The sequence below is a fragment of the Desmodus rotundus genome, chromosome 9, assembly GCF_022682495.2.
Source record: "Desmodus rotundus isolate HL8 chromosome 9, HLdesRot8A.1, whole genome shotgun sequence".
Taxonomy (NCBI): Eukaryota; Metazoa; Chordata; class Mammalia; order Chiroptera; family Phyllostomidae; genus Desmodus; species Desmodus rotundus.
The window spans coordinates 100,970,830-100,989,344 of record NC_071395.1 but is presented as its reverse complement, the minus strand read 5'-3'; the positions used below and the strand labels follow the sequence as shown (position 1 = coordinate 100,989,344).

Genomic DNA, 18,515 nt, shown 5'->3' with positions numbered 1-18,515 from the left:
ATCAGGGCACATACAACAATCAACCAATGAATGCATGGATGGGTGTGACAACAAGTTGGTGTTTGTCCGTCTGTCTGTCTCGATCTCTGCCCCTCTCTCTCCCCCTTCCTCTAAAAATCAACAAAACTCTGGCCTGGTAGCTCAGTTAGTTAGAGAGTCATCCTGGTACGCCAAGGTTGTGGGTTCAGCCCCAGTCAGGGCACACATAAGAATCGACCAGTGAATGCATAAACAAGTGGAACAACAAATTAATGTTTCTCCCCTTTCCTCTCTCTCTCTCTCTTTCAAATCAATACAAAAATGTTTACAAATTAAAAAAAATCAATTTTAAAAAGCCTACCCTTTCTTTAAAACAAATAAAATGTACAATTCATTGGCTTTTAGTATATTGACAGGTATATGCCACTATCATCACAGTCGATTTTAAACATTTTCATCTCCTTGAAAAGAAACTCCAAGGATGTGAGGGTGGGTGAAGGTGAGAGAGGGTATAGAAGGGATAACTAGGGATGGGAAAAAATCCTTCATATGTTTAAAAAAGAGAAACTCCATATTCTTTAGCTATCACCCCACATCTCCTTACTCTCTCTTCCTCCCCCACCTCCTCAAGCAACCCAATTTTTATTATTATTTTTTCATCAATGAACCTGCGCTTCTCAGATGGGCAGAGCCAGATAAAGCAGGCTATAACTTGACCCAAGAAATAAAAACAGTTCTTCCTGCTTGCAATCTTCACTCGTAGGTGTCTGCTCCCTTTGTGCAGGAGAAACATCAGTTGGTTACCTCTTGCACGCCCCCTAGTGGGGGCCTGGCACACAACCCAGGCTTGTGCCCTGACTGGGTCGCATCAATCAGCCACCTTAGTTTGCTGAACGGGACCATGCCCAACCCACTGAGCCACAGCGGTCAGACTCTTTGCTTTTTAGAAAACGAACGTAAGTGTAGGATACTCCGAGGGTCAGGCACTTTCTTGAAATCTTCCCAACAACCCTGTCAAGTAGACATTAGCCCCGCTTCACAAATGACGCAGAAACTCAGGGCGGCTGGGTGTCTTGCTGAAGGACACGCAGCCGGAATTAGAACCTAGTTGTCTGACTCCAAAAGCCCGTGATCTTTCAACTTCATGGGACAGTTCAGGGGCCTGTTTTCCCAGCCCTCCACCTGAACTCTGTTTCTCCCACAGTTACCATCCCTGACTCTCCCACCAGCGAGTATAGACATGGGGGAGGCCTGACCCAGGAGATGACAGCCTAACCTCCTGGCCGAGTGGCTTCCCCTGGGAGTTTCTGCCCCTCCAACATCCAGCCCAAGGATCCTCTGCTCCCATACTGACTCCGAGACCCTTGTAACATACCGCCCCAAAGGACAGAGCAGGCTGCCTTGGTATCCAGCAGGTGCTGAATTAATATATGTTGCCTGTTGTCTCTTCTTGGATTGCTTTTCCTATCTTATGCACTTGTATTGTGACCTGGTCTTATGCCTCTGCTGTTCCCAGCGCCCAGCTCTCTGCCAGGCACATAAAACGTGAAGGAATTCACTGAACGAACTAAGAGTTCTTAGATGGGTCAGGGAACTCGCCCCAAGACAAGGTGCCAAAGGCGCGCCCCTCACCCCCCAACCTGAAAGTACGGATGACTGCAGGCACAGAGGTGCCCGGCAGGTGGCGCCACAGACCCAAGGCCCCGGGTCCTCCAGGCGAGTCTTCCGAAGCGGCGCTCGTTCACGCAGACCCTCTTCCTTCCGCTGGGTCGGCCCAACCTGCTCGGCTCTGCGCACACTGTGCACCCTGGACACGTCTCGGGCTCGGATCCTGCCTCGTGCACAGGCTGTCTCGCCGCAGTGTGCACCATGACGCTTCCCGGGGCCCGGGCTGGGGCCTGGGCGGCTGCGGCCAAAGTGGCGCGGAGGCGGCGCCGCACGGAGGGCGCAGGAAGATCGCTGAGTCCTGTGACTCAGAACCAGCGCGCGGCGCTTTACGTCCACGTGAGTGGGAAGGAGGTGGCTGAGCTTCGGGGGCGCGGCGGCGGCGCCGGCCGGAACCTACCTAGTGACTTGCCACCTGCCGACTTCCCCTGTCTCCCAGGCGAGGCCTTGGATGGAACCTGGTGCCCTGGCAGGGAAATGTCTGGGTCCAGGGACTCGAAGTTTCTGGTGCTCACCAGCTCAGTGACCCTTAACCATGTGATATCCCTTCAGAGCTCAGTATAATATTATCGAAGTGGGCATAATAATACCAGTCCGACATGCCTTGGGGGCTTGTATGGCTCAGATGACGTAGGCACTGTTGACAAACCTGGAATGGGGATGGGAATGTGTGCGACTGCACCCTGAATGTGAACCCAGGACAGTCCGGAGTCACCTCTCGCCCCCTTCAATACCCTTTGCCCCCAGTGGCCCTACTGCGAGAAGCGCTGCAGTTACTGCAACTTCAATAAGTACATCCCCCGCGGCGTGGAGGAGGCAGCTGTGCGGAGCTGCCTGGTGACTGAGGCTCAGACGCTGCTGCGGCTCAGCGGGGTGCATCGGTGGGTATGGGGGCCAGAGGCAGGACTTGGAGGGGGTGGATGGGACAGGTGCTGCACGCATCCGGGAGGGCTCGCCCAGGTCTCATCCTCTCCATCTTCTTTACCCAGGGTGGAGTCTGTGTTCTTTGGTGGGGGCACTCCCAGTCTGGCCAGTCCCCACACTGTGGCTGCTGTCCTAGAGGCAGTGGCCCAGGCAACTCACCTGCCTGCAGACTCTGAAGTCACGTTGGAAGCCAACCCCACTTCTGCCCCAGCGTCTAGGCTGGCAGCATTTGGGGCAGCAGGAGTCAACAGGTTGTCCATTGGCCTCCAGGTAACCGATCTTATCCACCCCATCCCAGGGCACCTAGCCCTTCCGTGCTCTCTCTCCTCTGGTCACATTCATTTATTGAGCTCCTTCTGGGTGCCAGGGCCTAGTAGGTACTGAAAAGTTTCTGGTGACACTTTTGTAACTACGTGATTGCTTCTGTGCTAGACCACAAGCTCTGGGAGGCTGGGGTCATGCATGCCTTTTTGTTCATCACAGAATTCCAAGCACCCACTATAGTGCCCGGCACATAGCACATGCTCAAAAAAGATTTGTTCCAAGATCGGAGATAAAGGAGGAGGCGAACATGTAGTCAGGTCATTGCAGCATGGTATAGGGGGTGTCCACAAAAGGCCCTCAGAGTACAGACTGAAGGGCATCTCAGTCTGATGACATCATGGAAACCTTCCTGGAGAGGTGATGTTTGAATGAGGAGGCGAGTTCACCAGGGAAGAGGGTGTGGGAGGAAAAGACACAGGATATGGAAGAGGCTTGCATGTTTTGGGGGAGCTGTGAGTCATTCCTTATGACTAAAGAGGATGGAGATAAGGAAGCCTTCAGCACCCTACTAGGGAGTTTGGGTTTCACCTGGTGGTGACAGGGAAGCCATTAAAGGTTTTTCAGTGGACAGAAATATATTCCCCTCGGGCCGACACCTTGTGTTTTCATGTCCAGTATTGCTCTCCCCACTGCTAATACATGCACCGCTGACCATAGAATCTGGGGCCAGAGCCCGGTCCCGGCGGGACATCCGGAAAGGGACCCATCCTTTCTGAGATAGTCTGGCCCCAAGTGCATACATTCCTTGAATCTGGTTGTGAGGAAACCTCAGGCAAACCTAACTGTAGAGACTTTTCGTGTGTGTGGTAAGAACAGGTAACATGAGACTGATCTAACCTCTTAATGAATCTTTAGTGTACAGTATACACTAACCATTTGTTAACTGTGAAGACGATGATGTGTCTAGAGATCTGCTGATCTCTAGAATTTCTTCATTAAGAGACATTTTGAAAAACATCTGTCCTTTATTCCTCGAAAATGCCAATGTCTTGAAACACAAAGGCTGAGGACCTAGACTGAAGGGGACTGGAGAGACGATGACAACTCAGTGCGATGGGTGACCTGACCCCCGGTTGGATCCTGGAGTGGGGCGGGGAGAGGAAATGCCTACAGTAGACATTGTCGGCACAGCTGACCAAATTTGGATATGACTGTGTATTAGATAATGGCATTGGACCAATGTTACCTTTCCTGAACTCTGTAATTGGACTGTGGTTATGTAAGAGAATGTCCTCGTTGTTAGGAAGTGCACACTTAAGTATTTAGGGGTGAAAAGGTACACTATTTAAGTTCATTAAATTTAAACAATCAGCCCTGGCTGGTGTGGCTCAGTGGATTAAGTGCTGGCCTGTGAACCAAAGGGTCCCGGGTCGATTCTGAGTCTAGGGCACATGCCTGGAGTGTGGGCCAGGTCCCCAGGAGGGGGCGTGTGAGAGGCAACCACACACTGATGTTTCTTTCCGTCTATTTCTCCCTCCTTTCCCCTCTCTAAAAATAAATAAATCTTTAAAAAAAATTTAAATATCCAGTTTGCAAATGTGGCCAGTTGCTATCACATTCTACTAAAATGGTCTATATCTGCACTGACCACATGCCAGTAAACTCTTGGAAGGTGATTATTTAAATTTAATCACCTTAAAATTGAAGTAGCCCCATGTGGTCAATGCCTGTTGTATTGGACAGTGCGGAAGTAGGACATTTCCATCATTGCGGAAAGCTCTTTTGGACCGTGTGGTCTCTACAACTATTAGTATGATGTATGATTCAACAGCATACTAATTCATACATGTGTGTATTCATAGAGAGACAAAGCAAATGTGGCAAATGTTAGTTGGTGAATCTGGATGAAGATGTTTATTGAAATATTTTTTCAAATTTTCTATAGATTTGAAATATTTCAAAATAAAAAGAAAAATTAAAAAAGACTTTGGCTTTGGGGCCAGACAGTACTAAATTCCAGGTCTGCCTTTGCCACTGTATGCCTTTGGGTAAGTTACATAACATCTCTGAAAGTCAGTGTTCTCATCTGTAAAATGGCATGAATGTTGGAGGGTTATGCGGATGAATTGGGCATTGCAAAAAATGCTTGGCACGTAGTGGCCCTTTGGTGAGTGGTATACCCTTCGTATTGGCTTGACCTTCCACCTTCCAGCTGCCTGCCATGCTCCGCATTTTCACCTGTATCTGCATTTTCTCCTGACAGGTCAGTCAGGTGTTTCTGTTTCCCCCTGAGCTGACCTGTGCGCTTACCCCGGGCCCTCTCTCTGCAGTCCCTGGATGACACTGAGCTCCAGGTGCTGGGGCGGACGCACTCGGCCAGCGATGCTCTGCGGACACTGGCAGAGGCCCGGTGCCTGTTCCCCGGGCGTGTGTCTGTGGACCTGATGCTGGGGCTGCCGGCACAGCAGGTGGGGCCGTGGCTCAGGCAGCTGGAGGACCTGCTGCACCACTGTGACGACCACATCTCCCTCTACCAGCTGTCCTTGGAGCGGGGCACTGCCCTCTTTACCCAGGTGCAGAAGGGTGCCCTTCCTGCCCCAGACCCCGAGCTCGCTGCTGAGATGTACCAGGAGGGACGGGCAGTTCTTCGGGAGGCTGGCTTCCGCCAGTATGAGGTCTCCAACTTCGCCCGGAATGTAAGTCCTGGGGCCGGTGGCTGAAGGTGGGGAGTGGACAGGCTAAGGTGTGACCTGGGAAAGTGGTCCCGTGGGGAGAAGGGTCTCTGGTGGGTGCTTTGAACCCTGAGGTCGGGGGACATTCTAACCAGGAACCCCTTACCTGAGCAGCAACTGGGCTGCCAGCTTTGCTCTGCGCTGACTATTCCCTCCCTCCCCACAGGGGGCGCTTAGTACCCACAATTGGACTTACTGGCAGTGTGGTCAGTACATTGGCGTTGGGCCTGGTGAGTCCCCTGTGAACTATAGAAGGGATGAGTGACTCAGGAGTGGAATGTCATGGCTGTGTGATCTTGAGCCACTTATTAATCTTTCCATGCCTCTCTTTCCTCATAATTAAAGTGTGACAAAAGAGAGAGAGAGAGAGAGAGAAAGACAGAAAGACAGACAGACGCCTTAAAGCCACTGAGTGTGTATTTTGAGGTGCTTGGTGATGGCTGGCTGGCACTGGTTCTCAGCCTTTAGCACACGTCAGAATTACCAGGAGTGCTTGTCAGAACCCAGATCCGCTCCAGAATTTCCGATTGTGCAGGGTGGGAGCAGGGCCCAAGAATTCGTGTTTCTAGTATATGAGATGCTGTTGGCCCAGGGATCACCCTTGAGAACCACTGGCCTACCATCCGACAGGCATGCAGCATTAGCTGATATTGAAGTGGGTGTGGTCGTTGATGTCACCAGGGGCCCATGGGCGGTTTATACCCCAGGGGGCCGGGGGCCTTGCTCGGGAGGCGAGGATCCAGACCCTGGAGCCTGACAGCTGGATGAAGGAGGTGATGCTGTTTGGCCACGGGACCCGGAAGCGCTCCCCCCTGGGCAACCTGGAGCTGTGAGCATCTGAGGGCACAGGACTCTTCCCCCGGTGTTGCCCCACGCCCCCAGAACCACCTCCACACGCACCTTTTTATTTCTTGCCTTGCCGTGCCCCGTACTGCATGACCCTCCCACGCCCCCCATACACACATCCCAGCATAGGGCTGGAAGACTGGGAGAAGCACAGGTCTCTTCTCCAAGATCCCGTGGTGGTTTTCCTTTCAGGCTGGAGGAAGTTTTGGCAATGGGGCTACGCACAGACGTGGGGATCACTCACCAGGTAAGGGGTCCAGGGGCTCTGGCACACTGCTTCCTCCTAAGCTGTGCATAATCATTTCTCTCTCTCTCTCTTTACACACGTGCGCGCACACACACACACCCTTCCCCTCCTATTCCTCTGGGGATGGCAGCTGGAGGGTGGGCTTTAGTCCAGCCAAGGCCTGATGGGCAGAATCAATGGGCAGTGTGGTACAATGGTGAGAATCCTAGACTAGGGCTACAGAGACCCAGGGTCTAGTCCCCTTCTACTGCAACCTTGGGCACACACCCTTTCACCTGTCTGGACTTCAGGTTTCTCGGCTACGTGGGGGAAGAGGCTGGATTAAGGGTTTTCAAAGGTTTTTAAATAGCACTGAGAGCTCAGATAGGCAGTGCAGCAGATAATCAGTCAAACTTAGAGCTGCCCTGGGTGAAGTCGAGGCTATAAAGCCCTGACCACATGCTGAGCAGCGGGGGTGGTGGTGGGAAGGAACCAAGGGAGTCCTGGCTTGGCTGGGAGCTGGGTTTCGGCCTGAACGTGGAGTGAAGGTGCCCACGTCCCTGCTGATCTGTGGGCCTGGGCCCGGTGTGTGTGAGAGTCAGTTGATTGAGATCCCTGAACTGGACCCTTCCTCACCCCCCACCATACCCCCGGACACATGGCCCAGAGTCGCCCCTCCAGCCACCTACCCTGTGGTCCCTGACCCTCCTGGTTGCCCCAGCACTGGCAGCAGTTTGAGCCCCAGCTGACCCTGTGGGACGTGTTTGGAGCAAGCAAGGAGGTGGACACGCTGCTGGAGCAGGGCCTGTTGCTGCTGGATCGCAGGTGTGTTGGCGGTGGAGGTGGGGGCTGAGGAGGGGGGTGGTTAGGAGTCCCAGGAAGCCCTGACTACAGATCACACACCTGGGAGAAGTGAGAAAGACTGATGAGGAGGGGCCCGCGGGTGCTGGTGGCACTGGCAGACGGTAGGCGTTGAAATTGGTAAGACGAGGCAGTCACACGTGCAGGCCTCTTGGTTTTCCAGGGGTCTTCGGTGTTCCTGGGAAGGCCTGGCTGTGCTGGACTCTCTGCTGCTGACCCTTCTACCTCGACTCCAAGAGGCCTGGCAGCAGAAAACTCCCTCCCCTGTGCCAGGAGGATGACAGATGTCCCTGCATCCCAGGTGGGCTTGGGGCTGAGCTGACACTTCAGACATCTCCTCTGGTGGGCGCTATCTCAGTTCTGGTCATTGCTGGGGCCTGGCTTCCTCAGGGGACCACCCACAGTGAGGTGGGTGGGAGGGCCTTTCTGGTCTGGGAACTGGCAGCAGGTGCGCCCTCCACTGCCAGAGAAGGAGTGGTGGTTTCTGCAGGTGCCTCTCACTAGTGGCCTTAAAGCCAATCCTGGCTGGCAAGAGGCTCTGAGGAGTGGAGCTCTCAGGCTTCCAGAAGGGGCTGAGGTATACTGGCGGGCCCGTGTGTGTCCAGCACAGCGGCCTGCTGGACTCTGAGAACAGTGGGAGGTCAGAGCAAGCCTTGTGTCTTCTCCAGTGGCAACCAGGATCTGTCTGGGTGTGAGGAGCCTCACAGATCCTCCAGGGTCTCCTCCCTCAGTCCCCTCTCCCTGCAGCCTTTCCTTGGAGAGAGTGAAGGTAGGGGGCGGGGCAAGCAGGAAAAGGAGAGGGGAGAAGGATTCAGAAAGGACCCACGGCCTGGTAATTCTCCCCTGGCCTTTCACTTGCAGCAACCGTCACCTGGTTTTATTGAAAAGCCTAATAAGATGGTCTGGAGCCTGTCCGGGCTTAACTATGGTCCTCTCCTTTGTCCGGGCTCCTTTATGGAGTGTGGAATCCTGATTTGGGGTAAGAAGCTTAGTTTAGGCAGAGATGTCTTCTTGTTCCCTGACAATTACTTCCCCAATGATTTTAGCATCTATCAGTAATCCTTGTCTAAATCAATGATGAGATCGAGGGTTGCAAATGTTGGTTTCTGACTCTGTCACTCTGGCTACGTTCATTAATTGGCATTCATCCACATCAAAAGGGCTTTCCCTTTTTGAAGGGCTGACGCTCTTAACCTAGAAATTGTGTGCAGGGTGTGTGCATATGTGAGAGAGAGCCGTTTTCCTGTGGAGAGGCTCCATAACTTTTCCTGTCTAAGGGTACCCTGACACCAAAAGTAACTTAGTACATCTGCAAATCGGGGCACGCTCGGCTCAGCCTCTGGCTGGGCCACTACGGATGGTGTTCCCCGCCCCTTCGAAGTGAGCACGTGCATTTCCCGTGTGCCTAGCGGGTGTGAATATCAGTCCTTCTGTGACCCAAGGTAACGTAGTAAGTGTTACTACCTCTCATTTATTCATGAAATATTCAGCAGGCACTGCTGGTGTGCCAGGCACTGTGCTGGGCGCGCACAGGGGAACAAGACCTGTCCCTGCCCTCGAGGAACTCACCGCCACGCTGACAGATGTGTAAAGAGATAGATTTCAGGGTTATCAGTAAGGATGGGCATGCGGACTGTGGAAGGCTGCAACACGTCTGGTCCTGAGGGGCTGGGAGCTGAAAGGAGGAATACGTTTTCCTTACAACCTCCTCTGGCCCTGGGGCAGCTGGCAGGGTGGCCTGTGCTGCCCAGGGCAGCCTGTCCCCAAGCCTTCCCCTCATCTTGATATTCAAGAAGTGAGCACAGGGCCGGAGCAAGTGCGCCATCAGATAACCTGGGCCCGCTCAGGTTTCTCCCAGCGGCCAGGGCTCATGCCACCTGAGACACCCAGGCTCCCTGCTCACTAGGCCTAGGCTGACTGCCTGGCCTGGAGCCAGGGCCAGGTGGGGGTGGCACGAACCAGCTTCTGTGACAGCCTGGTCCCACTCTCTGCAGGTGAATCAGAACCTCCTGGAGGTGGAGCCCAGGAATCTAATTTTTTTTTTAAAGATTTTATTTATTTGCTTTGAGAGAGAGGGGAAGGGAGGGAGAAAAAGAGGGAGAGAATGGTCAATATGAGCGAGAAACATCAGATGGTTGCTTCTCATACACACCCCTACTGGGGACCAAACCCACAACCCAGGCATGTGCCCTGACCTGGAATCGAACTGGTGACCTTTTGCTTTGCAAGACAATGCCCCCAAACTGAGCCACACCCATCAGGGCCCAGGAATCTAATTTTTAAAGGCTTCATAAATGGCTCTAATCATTGTCTGCCTTCCACCCTGAGAGGCTGGGGTCAGGAGGGACAAGGGGGACAGAGCTACATAGCTACTTCCCTCTGCATCCAGGCCTTCTTCCATAGCTCATCCTTCAAACGGATGCCCTGTGTTGAGACTTCAATTGCCATTTTTCACCTGCCCTACTAAAGAACTCAGGAACACAATTAAAAGGGGGGAATCAAGCTACTCCGGTGATGAGAGGAGTTGGTAAAATGTAATATGTTGAGTGTGTGGTCACAGCTTGAAGGACCAAACCTTCCTCCTGCAAGAGCACTAACAATTTTAGAGCCAAGATTGAGCTCCCCCCCACCCCTGCCACCGCCCGCCAAGTAATGTGCAGGAGGCAGGGTGGCTATTGTAATTTTCATTTTAGATTCAAGAAGGCTCTCTAACTTGCCTCAAGTTCTGGGCATCCGGAAGTTTCTGTTACATCATTATACTTACTGTGGGTTCAGCTTGACTTGACCTGTCTCTAAAATCAGGCGAAATCCTCACCTCTCTCTGGCCCATGTGCCTCAAGCCTGAAGCTGCCATTTCTGCCTGGTGCTGGGTAGCTCAGACTCAGTGCCTGTGTTTTCTCTCCTGAAGAGGCTTGAACAATGGGAGCCCGCGTGTCCCATCTCTGTGAGACCATCCACTTCCTGGGACAGAACTGCATTCTGCAAAGAGAAGGACTTAAATAATCAAATTTCTGTAGACTGAATGTTTGTGCTCCCCAGAATTCCTGCGTGGAAACCTCACCCCCAAGCTGATATACTGGGAGGAGGAGCTTTGGCCAGTGATTAGGCCATGAGGACGGAGCCTTCATGAATGGCATTAGCGCCCTTGGTAAAAAGACCTCAGAGAGCTCCCTCACCTCATGGGAGGGCACATAGGGAAGACACTGAATCTGTCGGCACCTTGCTCTTGTACTTCCTAGCCTCTAGAACTGTGAGAAATAAATGTTTGCTGTTTAATCCACCCAGTCTATGGTATTTTTGTTACAGCAGCCCGAACGGACTAAGACAAGGACGACTTATGTAGTAGATTGTATTATCGTTCAAAATGCTTACGACCCTTCCTCCAGGGCCCGTCCCGAGAGCCTGTGGGGGACTGTCTATCCCTGCCTCGCTGAATCTGGGAAGGACCAAGAGACTCACTCGCCTGCACTGACTGTAAGAGCCAGTAGGGGGTCCACCGGCTTTTCTCTCCGAGGCAGAGACCACGATGTTCAGACAGAGACTGTGTCGTAGGCCTGGGTCCTCAAGTAAAGATTTACTCGAGGAGAGAAGGCGGGGACCAGAGGAGCAGAGGGGCAGTGGACCACAGTGCCTCGAGCAGGGGTGAGAAATTCACATTCACTCTTGTAAACCAGTAGATTTTGGGGGTTCTTTATTGCTGCAGCATAACAGACTAAACTGACTGATACAATTTGTAATCCCACCATTCAAAGATTAATCACCGTTAAGATTCTGGTGTATGAGCAAACATTCTTATGTGCAAATGAACATATTTAGCTGTACAGTCTCATAAAAATGAGGTTAATATGCCTCTTTCTTTGGGGCCTTCTTGTTCTAGCTAATATGTGGTGGGCGTCCTTTCATGTCAAAGTTATAGCTACATCCTATTTTTTATTTTATTTCTTAATCTTTTTTCATTGTAATTTCTTTTTTACAGTACCTTTCAGTTCCCTTACACGCCCCTCCCCCCACCTACATACCATTTTTTTTAGTGTAGCTTCATAAGGTACCACGGCATGGTTATGCCAAAATTTACCAATTCCTTTTTTGGTGAAACTGACGGTTTAATTTTTTATTTTTACAAACTCTGTGATGAGCATCGTATGTAAATATTTTTATGCACTGGCTCAATCGCTTCCTTAGGTTTAGGGTACATCCCCGGAAGTGGGGCTGCTGGCCCAGGACACACCTCCCTTGGGGTCGGTACACAATACCAAACTGCCCTGCAGGAAGTAGCTCACCCTCTTGCTAGTTTGCTAGTGTTCTCATTTCTCTAAAACTGTTGTCAATAGCAAGCGTGATCCATTTTTCCAAATGATTCCAACCTGAAGAGCACTCTCAGCTTCGTCAGCAGCTAACACACTGCCTCCCTAACTTTGGCAATTATTTTGCCCATCTGATCACTCAAGTCAGAGAGCGGAAGGGAGGCAACCTCTGCGGCCACCAGGTAGAAGACTGGCCTCGGAGTACTTGCCTGTGTGTTGCCTCTGAATCTCTCGTACCCAGACCCCCCTTCGGGCAGGGTCCCAGATCTCTCTTCTATTTTTCTCTCCATGCTCCCCTTCCTTCTTTTCCTTGTGGGGATTTTTAAAGCCATTTTTTTTTTCTATTAGACAAACAACATTATGGAAACATTCGAATTCTAAATGAAAAGCAAATCACCCACAATCAGTGGCCCCTACAAATTAAACTGTTTTTCTTTGCTCGTGCTCCCTTCCAGCCCTCGTCCAAGTGCATGCAGGGTCTTTGCCCATTAGCGCTCCTGGCACAGGTGTTGTTTGCGTTCTGCCCCTCTGCCTCTCGTCCTGCCATAAGCGATTTTCCATGTTGTTACATGGCCATCATCTTTCTCATTTAAATTGTTGCAGTGTTCCAATGAGTGAATAATGTAATGATTATTACCCTAATGTGAGTCGCTTAAGTGGGTCCCCATTTTCCTCTATTATAAATAATGCTGCAGTGCCTGTTTTTATGGATATAGCGTCTTCCTTCATTGGAATCATTTCCTCAGGTTGGTTCCCGAGAGTGAGATAGCTGGGTCAAAGGGCATGAACGCTTTAATAATTCTGGGTGTGACTTGTAATATTGTTTAACAAAGGGTTTTTCTTTTTTTCTTTTCCTGCTCAAGAATTATAATGTGTTTTTCTCTTTTACAACTATATATAGGAAAGAGAAAAATTCCCCTACCTGGAAATTACCGTCACTGACATTTGGATAACCATCCCTCCAGACGTCTCTTGATGCATAAATATACATATAGATGTAGAAATAAAAATAATTTTTCACAAAAGGGATCATACTTATGTTCCAGTTTTGCAACCTGTTTTGTTTTCTTTTTCCTCCATTCAACAACATGCCCTGGGCTTCTCCGATTGGTTCTGCCTCCACTCGTGCCCATGTTGCAGAACACACAATAATCGCTCACACTCGCTGTGAGCCAGGCACGTACCGAGAACGCTAGCTGCATTAGCTCATTTAAGCTCCACGACAGCCTGGTGACATAAGTTCTATTATTATCACGCCCATTTTGCAGAGGACAGAGTAGGCTCAGAGAAAATGACTGCTCCAGGCCACATAGCTAGGAAGTGGTGGGGCTGGCACTCACCTTGAGTTCTCTGGGGCTCCAAATCAGAGGCTTCTATAAATAATACCCCAATACATTGTATAAAAAGTAATGCTAATACATGCAGGCGATACCACAGCGTAGAAAGTTCCACTTCCTCAGAGGTTTGAGGTATCAGTTAAGTGCAGGCTTAACTGCATATGATAAAATCAAAGTAACATAAGCTTGAACAAATAAATGTACATTTGTCCCACACAGAAGTCTGGACACAGCATTTTAGGACTGGCAGGGTGGCCCCATGCTCATTGGTCAGGAAGAACCCAGGCTTCCATCTTTGTGTTCTGCATCCTCAGGTTACAGCTTCCATCTCTAAGGTCTCCTTCTGGGCTAACATGGTCCCTGGAGCTCCAACCATCATGTCTGCATTCCAGGCAGTAAGAAGGAGAAAGGCTGGCGGGGCAACAGTGGGTTTTTCCCAGGTAAATCAGTCCCACCTAAAGAGCTTCCTCGAAAGTCCCCCTGCCCCTTGACATCAGCTTGCTTCTCATTGGCCACCCTTTTCTAAAAGGGAGGCTGGGAAGTGTAGTTTTTAAACTGAGCACGTTGCTGCTTTCCCCCACCCCAGACTCCCACAGTGGAAGGGATGGTTAATTAAAAGGGGGGAGAATATATATTGAGGCAATCAGACAGCTCTGCCCCTGTGTGTATCCTTCCCAGTCCTTTTCTGCAACGTACACATAGGTACAGATATAAAAGTAGAGTTTAGAAAAAGTCTAATGTATAAATGGTACCTTGTTTTAATTTACATTTTAAAGTTTACCAACCAGATTGAACATTCTCCATTAAATATTTGTTTACTGATAATCGTGTGCACATTTAGGCTCGCTATTTAGCCAATTAAAGCCTTGAAGACTTCTTAATTAACTTGAATGGACTGGATAGATGGATGGATGGGAAGAGGGAGAGAAAGGGAGAGGGGGAGAGAGAGAGAGAGAGAGAGATGTTACAAGTATTGACTCTCCCTCTTATTCGCTGCAAGTATTGCTTCCACCACGCTATACTTTTTATCGTTAATGGATTTTTACTTTTTTGGAAGTGAGTTTTTTAGAAATTTCAAATATTTATATATCTCCTCCATCTTTTGCCTTGTGACTTTTCTTATCAGCTCCAGACTCTGGAGATTTGGTCACCTTTCTGGTTGGCTTTCCTCTCCCAGGAGACACAGTCTAATGGCGGCAGCCGGGCCCACCCGGCTCGAATGTCCACCTCACCGCTCCCTCCCGGTGTGACTGCAGGCGGGACACCTGCCCTCCTCTGAGATCTAGTTCTCTTGGCTGTTGAGGGAAGGGGTGGGGCCAGCCCCAGGCTCTCAGACCTGGCTCTGCGTCACAACACCAGGGCCTCCATCACATGGGTGTCTGGACATCCCCCCTCAGGTCTGCGGCAAGTCTCTGTGTCCGGGAACCTGCATCTGTGGATGCTCTCCAGGGAGCTCAGACGTGTCTCAGAGCCTCTGGACTCAGCCAGTCTGAGGGTTCTTCCTGTGCTGGGCTCTCGGAGTAGCAAGTGACAGGAGGGCGGCAGCCCGTGGCCTCTGTGTCCACTGAAGCCAGTCGCCCCACTCCTTCCTCCCGGGTCACAGCCCACATTTCACATCTGGCCTGAGCAGCAGCCCCGTCATCCTGCTTCCTTGTGGGTGGAGGTGAGGTGGGATGGTGGTCATAGTTTTGGGGTAAAGCCTGGGGTGCTGCCACAACAATGCCACAGTAATGCCCCTGAATGGGTGCCAGTGTCACTAGCCAGGTGACCTTAGTTAAGCCACTCGCTCTATGAGCCTCCATTTTCTCACCTATGAAAGCAGGGACTGTGCCTTCCTCAGGGTTATTATGAGGTTGGTGATGATGGACGGATGGATGGAAGGAAGGAAGGAAAGATCCTTAGTGCAGTTCTTGGCACAAAAATTGTACATTTGACAAGTGTGTTAGTGTTTCCATTGTGATATCCAGTGCCCTGGGCATGCCAGCTCTAAAGAAGGCAGGTCACAAACAGGAACTCCTGGTGCCTGACACAACAGAGACTCGTTTCCCCATGATGCTGAAACTTGGCGGTAGGGAACCTGGGCTTCTGGAAAATTCCCCCTGGCCCAGTGTAGAACTTGCCCGTCCCAGGTAGCCGGGAGGGTGTGTACCACGGGGCAGACTGACAGCCTCCAGCTGAAGACAGGGGCACGCCCCTCGGCCAGGGACGCCTCACACTGCTCCACGCTCACCCCATCAGGTCAGACAGGAATGGCCCCATTCCTCAGGCGCTGACCTCTGCAGGGAGGAGCCACCCCCACCTCCCTCCCAGACCCCTGACACCTGGGACACACTCCCAGCACGTGTCTTTCCTTTGCCCAAACATCCGGATCAGGCCTCTCCTGCTGCTCATTACTCCTCGTCCTTCCCTAGACCTTACACCTCCTTACCTCCATTCCCATTGTCCCTGACCCAGCCCGGGGTTTAACCCTTGCCCTTGAACCTGACCAATTTACACAGGCCTCATTTGTTTTGCTGACCTTTTTTCTAGGGATTCAGTCCCCAGTGAGAGGCCAGAACCCTTTTCTGAGTGTCTTGTCAGCACTGATGGGGGCAAAGTGGGCAGAGCTTCAGCTGTGGGGGCTGCTTGAGACCACTGAGGAAGTTGCGGTGGAAACGTCCCTCCTCCCGGGTCCTGACCCCACACTGACCCTTCAGATTAACTTATAAACACTACAAAATGAGGTATAAAAACTGTCACGCAGGCAATCGTGCCTGAACAAGGTCTGAAGGTCCAGCGACAATTCGAGGGTCTACTCCTGCGCACCAGACCGAGCACAGGGGCTGTGAGCGTGAGTGCTTGTGTTCAGAAGCCAGCTCTGCCTCCTATTAGCTGCTTGACCTCAGGCAAGGTACTTGACATTTCTGTGCCTCAGTTGCCTTATCTGTAAAATGGGGGGGCGTACCTCGTGGTGGTTGTGAATGTTCACAAAATTAGCACACATAACTAAAGCAACCAGATAAAAATACATAAATTGGATTTCATCAACATTTAAAACTTGTGCATCAGAGGACACTGTCAAGAAAGTGAAAGGAAACCCCACAGAATGGGAGAAAATATTTGCAAATGTTGCATCTGATAAGGGTTTCATATCCAGTTTATATTACAAATGCCTACAACACAACAAAGATAAACAATCCAATTAAATGGGCAAAGGATGTGAATAGACATTCCTCCAAAGAAGATACACAGAGAAACAATACGCACGTGAGAAACCGCTAACATCATTACAACCATTAAGAAAACGCAAATCAGCCCTGGCTGGTGCAGCTCAGTGGACTGAGCGCCAGCCTGTGAACCAGGGGGTCGCTGGTTTGATTCCCAGTCTGTGTTGAGGGCCAGGTCCCCAGTAGGGGGCATGTGAGAGGCAACCACACATCAAGATGTTTCTCTCCCTCCTCCTTCCCTTCCTCTCTCTCTAAAATTAAATAAAATCTTAAAAAAAAGAAAATGCAAATCAAAACTACTCCACACCCACTGGAATACTTGTACTTTTTTTAAAAAAGGAAAATGAGAAAAGTGTGTGAGGGTGTGGAGAAATTGGAACCCTCATGCATTGCTGGTGGAAATGCGAAATGGTGCAGATGCTGTGGGAAACAGTCTGGCGGCTCCTCAGAGAACTGGACATGGACTTACCATATGACCCCGCCACCCGCTCCCAGGTACATACCTAAGAGAATTAAAAACGTGTTCACAAATGTTCCCATCAGCATTACTCATGATGGTCACAAAGTGGAAACAACCCAAATAGCCAACTGATGAATGGATAAAGAAAACGTGATATATATAGTTATACAGCGAAATATTATTCAGCAGTAAAAAGGGATGGAGTGCAGATACTTGTTATATGGATGCACCTTAAGAGCATTTTGCTAAGTGAACGAAACCAGACGGGAAAGGCCACACATAGTATTTCATTCATTCATACGAAATGTCCGGAATAGGCAAGTCCATAGAGAAGGGGAGCAGATCACTGTGTGCCAGGGGCAGGGGAAAGAGGGGATGGGGAGTGGCTCCTAATGAGTACAAGGTTTCTTTTTGGGGTGATGGGAATGTTCTGGAAGTAGGTAGTGGCGATGGTAGTGCAACCTTGTGAATATAGTAAAAAGAAAAACAAAACCCACTGAATTGTACACTTAAGTGGCACATTTTATGTTACATGAGTTATATCCCAGTTTTTAAAAAGTCAGCACACTAAAGTGCTTAGAGGGCTACCGGGTCAATGACAAGCACTCGGTAAAGTTAGTTGCCGCTTAGTTTAAACGCCACCGGACTTGTGTGTTGGTCCAGATCAGGCAGAAGAAAACAAAATTTAAAGGCACATTGCTGGCCCTGGCCAGTACCTCAGTTGGCTGGAGTGTCGTCCCGATGTGCCAAGGTTGTGGGTTTGACCTCCAGTCAGGGCCCATCCGAGAACCGACCAATGAGTGCATAACTAAATGGAACAACATATCAATGTTTTCTCTCTTTCTCTTTCTCTCTAAAAATCAGTAAAAATGAAAGTAAATAAAAGCACGGTGCTTTTAGAGATTGAATTCACATATTTAATATATGTTCAAGTATTTCTTTGCATGTAGTTTTTTCATTTCATACTCAGTTTTAATTTTAGAGGCTTCATACACATGTGTGTATACATATGTGACATATAAGCATTCGTTTGTATGTTGTTTTTACATTTTATTTTCATGATCACTTTAGATCCTTGTAAGGTATGAAGTGGGTTTTTGAAGCTCAAATTGCATTTGCTTTCGAAGCTTCAGTTGGGTTGTGAGCCCAGGGCTGCCCTGTGACTCAGCTAATTTCCTCAAGGTCATGCTTGTGATGGAGCAGGAGGCTCACTGACCTTGGGGTTTAAAGATCTGAGATTGACGCTTAGCTTTTTTTTTTTTGCTTACAAGCTATTTGACCTGGAACAAGACTGAGGTTGCTCGATTTAGCAAATAAAAATATAGATTCCCAGGTACATTTGAACTTCAGAAAAAACTATGAATAAGTCCCAAATTTCACATGAGATATACCTGACCTAAAAATAAATTATTTGTTTTATCTGAAATTCAAATTTAACTGGTCATTCTCTATTTTATCTGGCAACCCTAGACACCATCCTGCATTTCTGTGAAAGGAGTTTTTGAGTGGCATCATATTTAATTCTCACAACTCCCTATTTTTCCCATTGAACAGACTGACGCAGAGAGGTTATGTGACTTAGTCTAAGGTCACCCAGCTAGAAAATTATTGAGATGGGATTTGAACTTGGGTGTGTCGAGTTTGGCGTGCTCTGCTAAAATCAGACTCAAGGCTGATAAGCAGTGATCTACTTCGTGACACCATGGGAGTC

At 49.9% G+C, this 18,515-nt stretch overlaps 1 protein-coding gene across 12 annotated transcripts; it reads left to right on the top strand.

Moving 5' to 3' along the window:
- Window positions 1–1,428: 1,428 nt before the first annotated feature.
- RSAD1 (radical S-adenosyl methionine domain containing 1) lies at window positions 1,429–14,719 on the top strand. Of its 12 annotated transcripts, XR_006652986.3 has the most exons (12): window positions 1,505–1,983; window positions 2,392–2,525; window positions 2,634–2,838; window positions 5,163–5,528; window positions 5,731–5,794; window positions 6,246–6,393; window positions 6,603–6,657; window positions 7,358–7,461; window positions 7,661–7,798; window positions 10,884–11,139; window positions 13,453–13,578; window positions 14,265–14,711. XR_006652986.3 is itself a non-coding variant. In XM_045182259.3 (10 exons), exons 1-9 carry the CDS (start codon window positions 1,849–1,851, stop codon window positions 7,776–7,778), a joined length of 1,329 nt encoding a protein of 442 aa, XP_045038194.2. In that variant the 5' UTR covers window positions 1,504–1,848; the 3' UTR covers window positions 7,779–7,798; window positions 10,300–10,319. The 12 variants fall into 12 exon arrangements, 10 of the variants coding, with proteins under 10 accessions (XP_045038188.2, XP_045038191.2, XP_045038195.2 ...); XR_006652987.3 differs by lacking the exon at window positions 7,358–7,461 and having other exon boundaries at window positions 1,438–1,983; window positions 14,265–14,719; XM_045182259.3 differs by lacking the exons at window positions 10,884–11,139; window positions 13,453–13,578; window positions 14,265–14,711 and adding an exon at window positions 10,300–10,319 and having other exon boundaries at window positions 1,504–1,983.
- The last annotated feature ends 3,796 nt before the right edge of the window (window positions 14,720–18,515 follow it).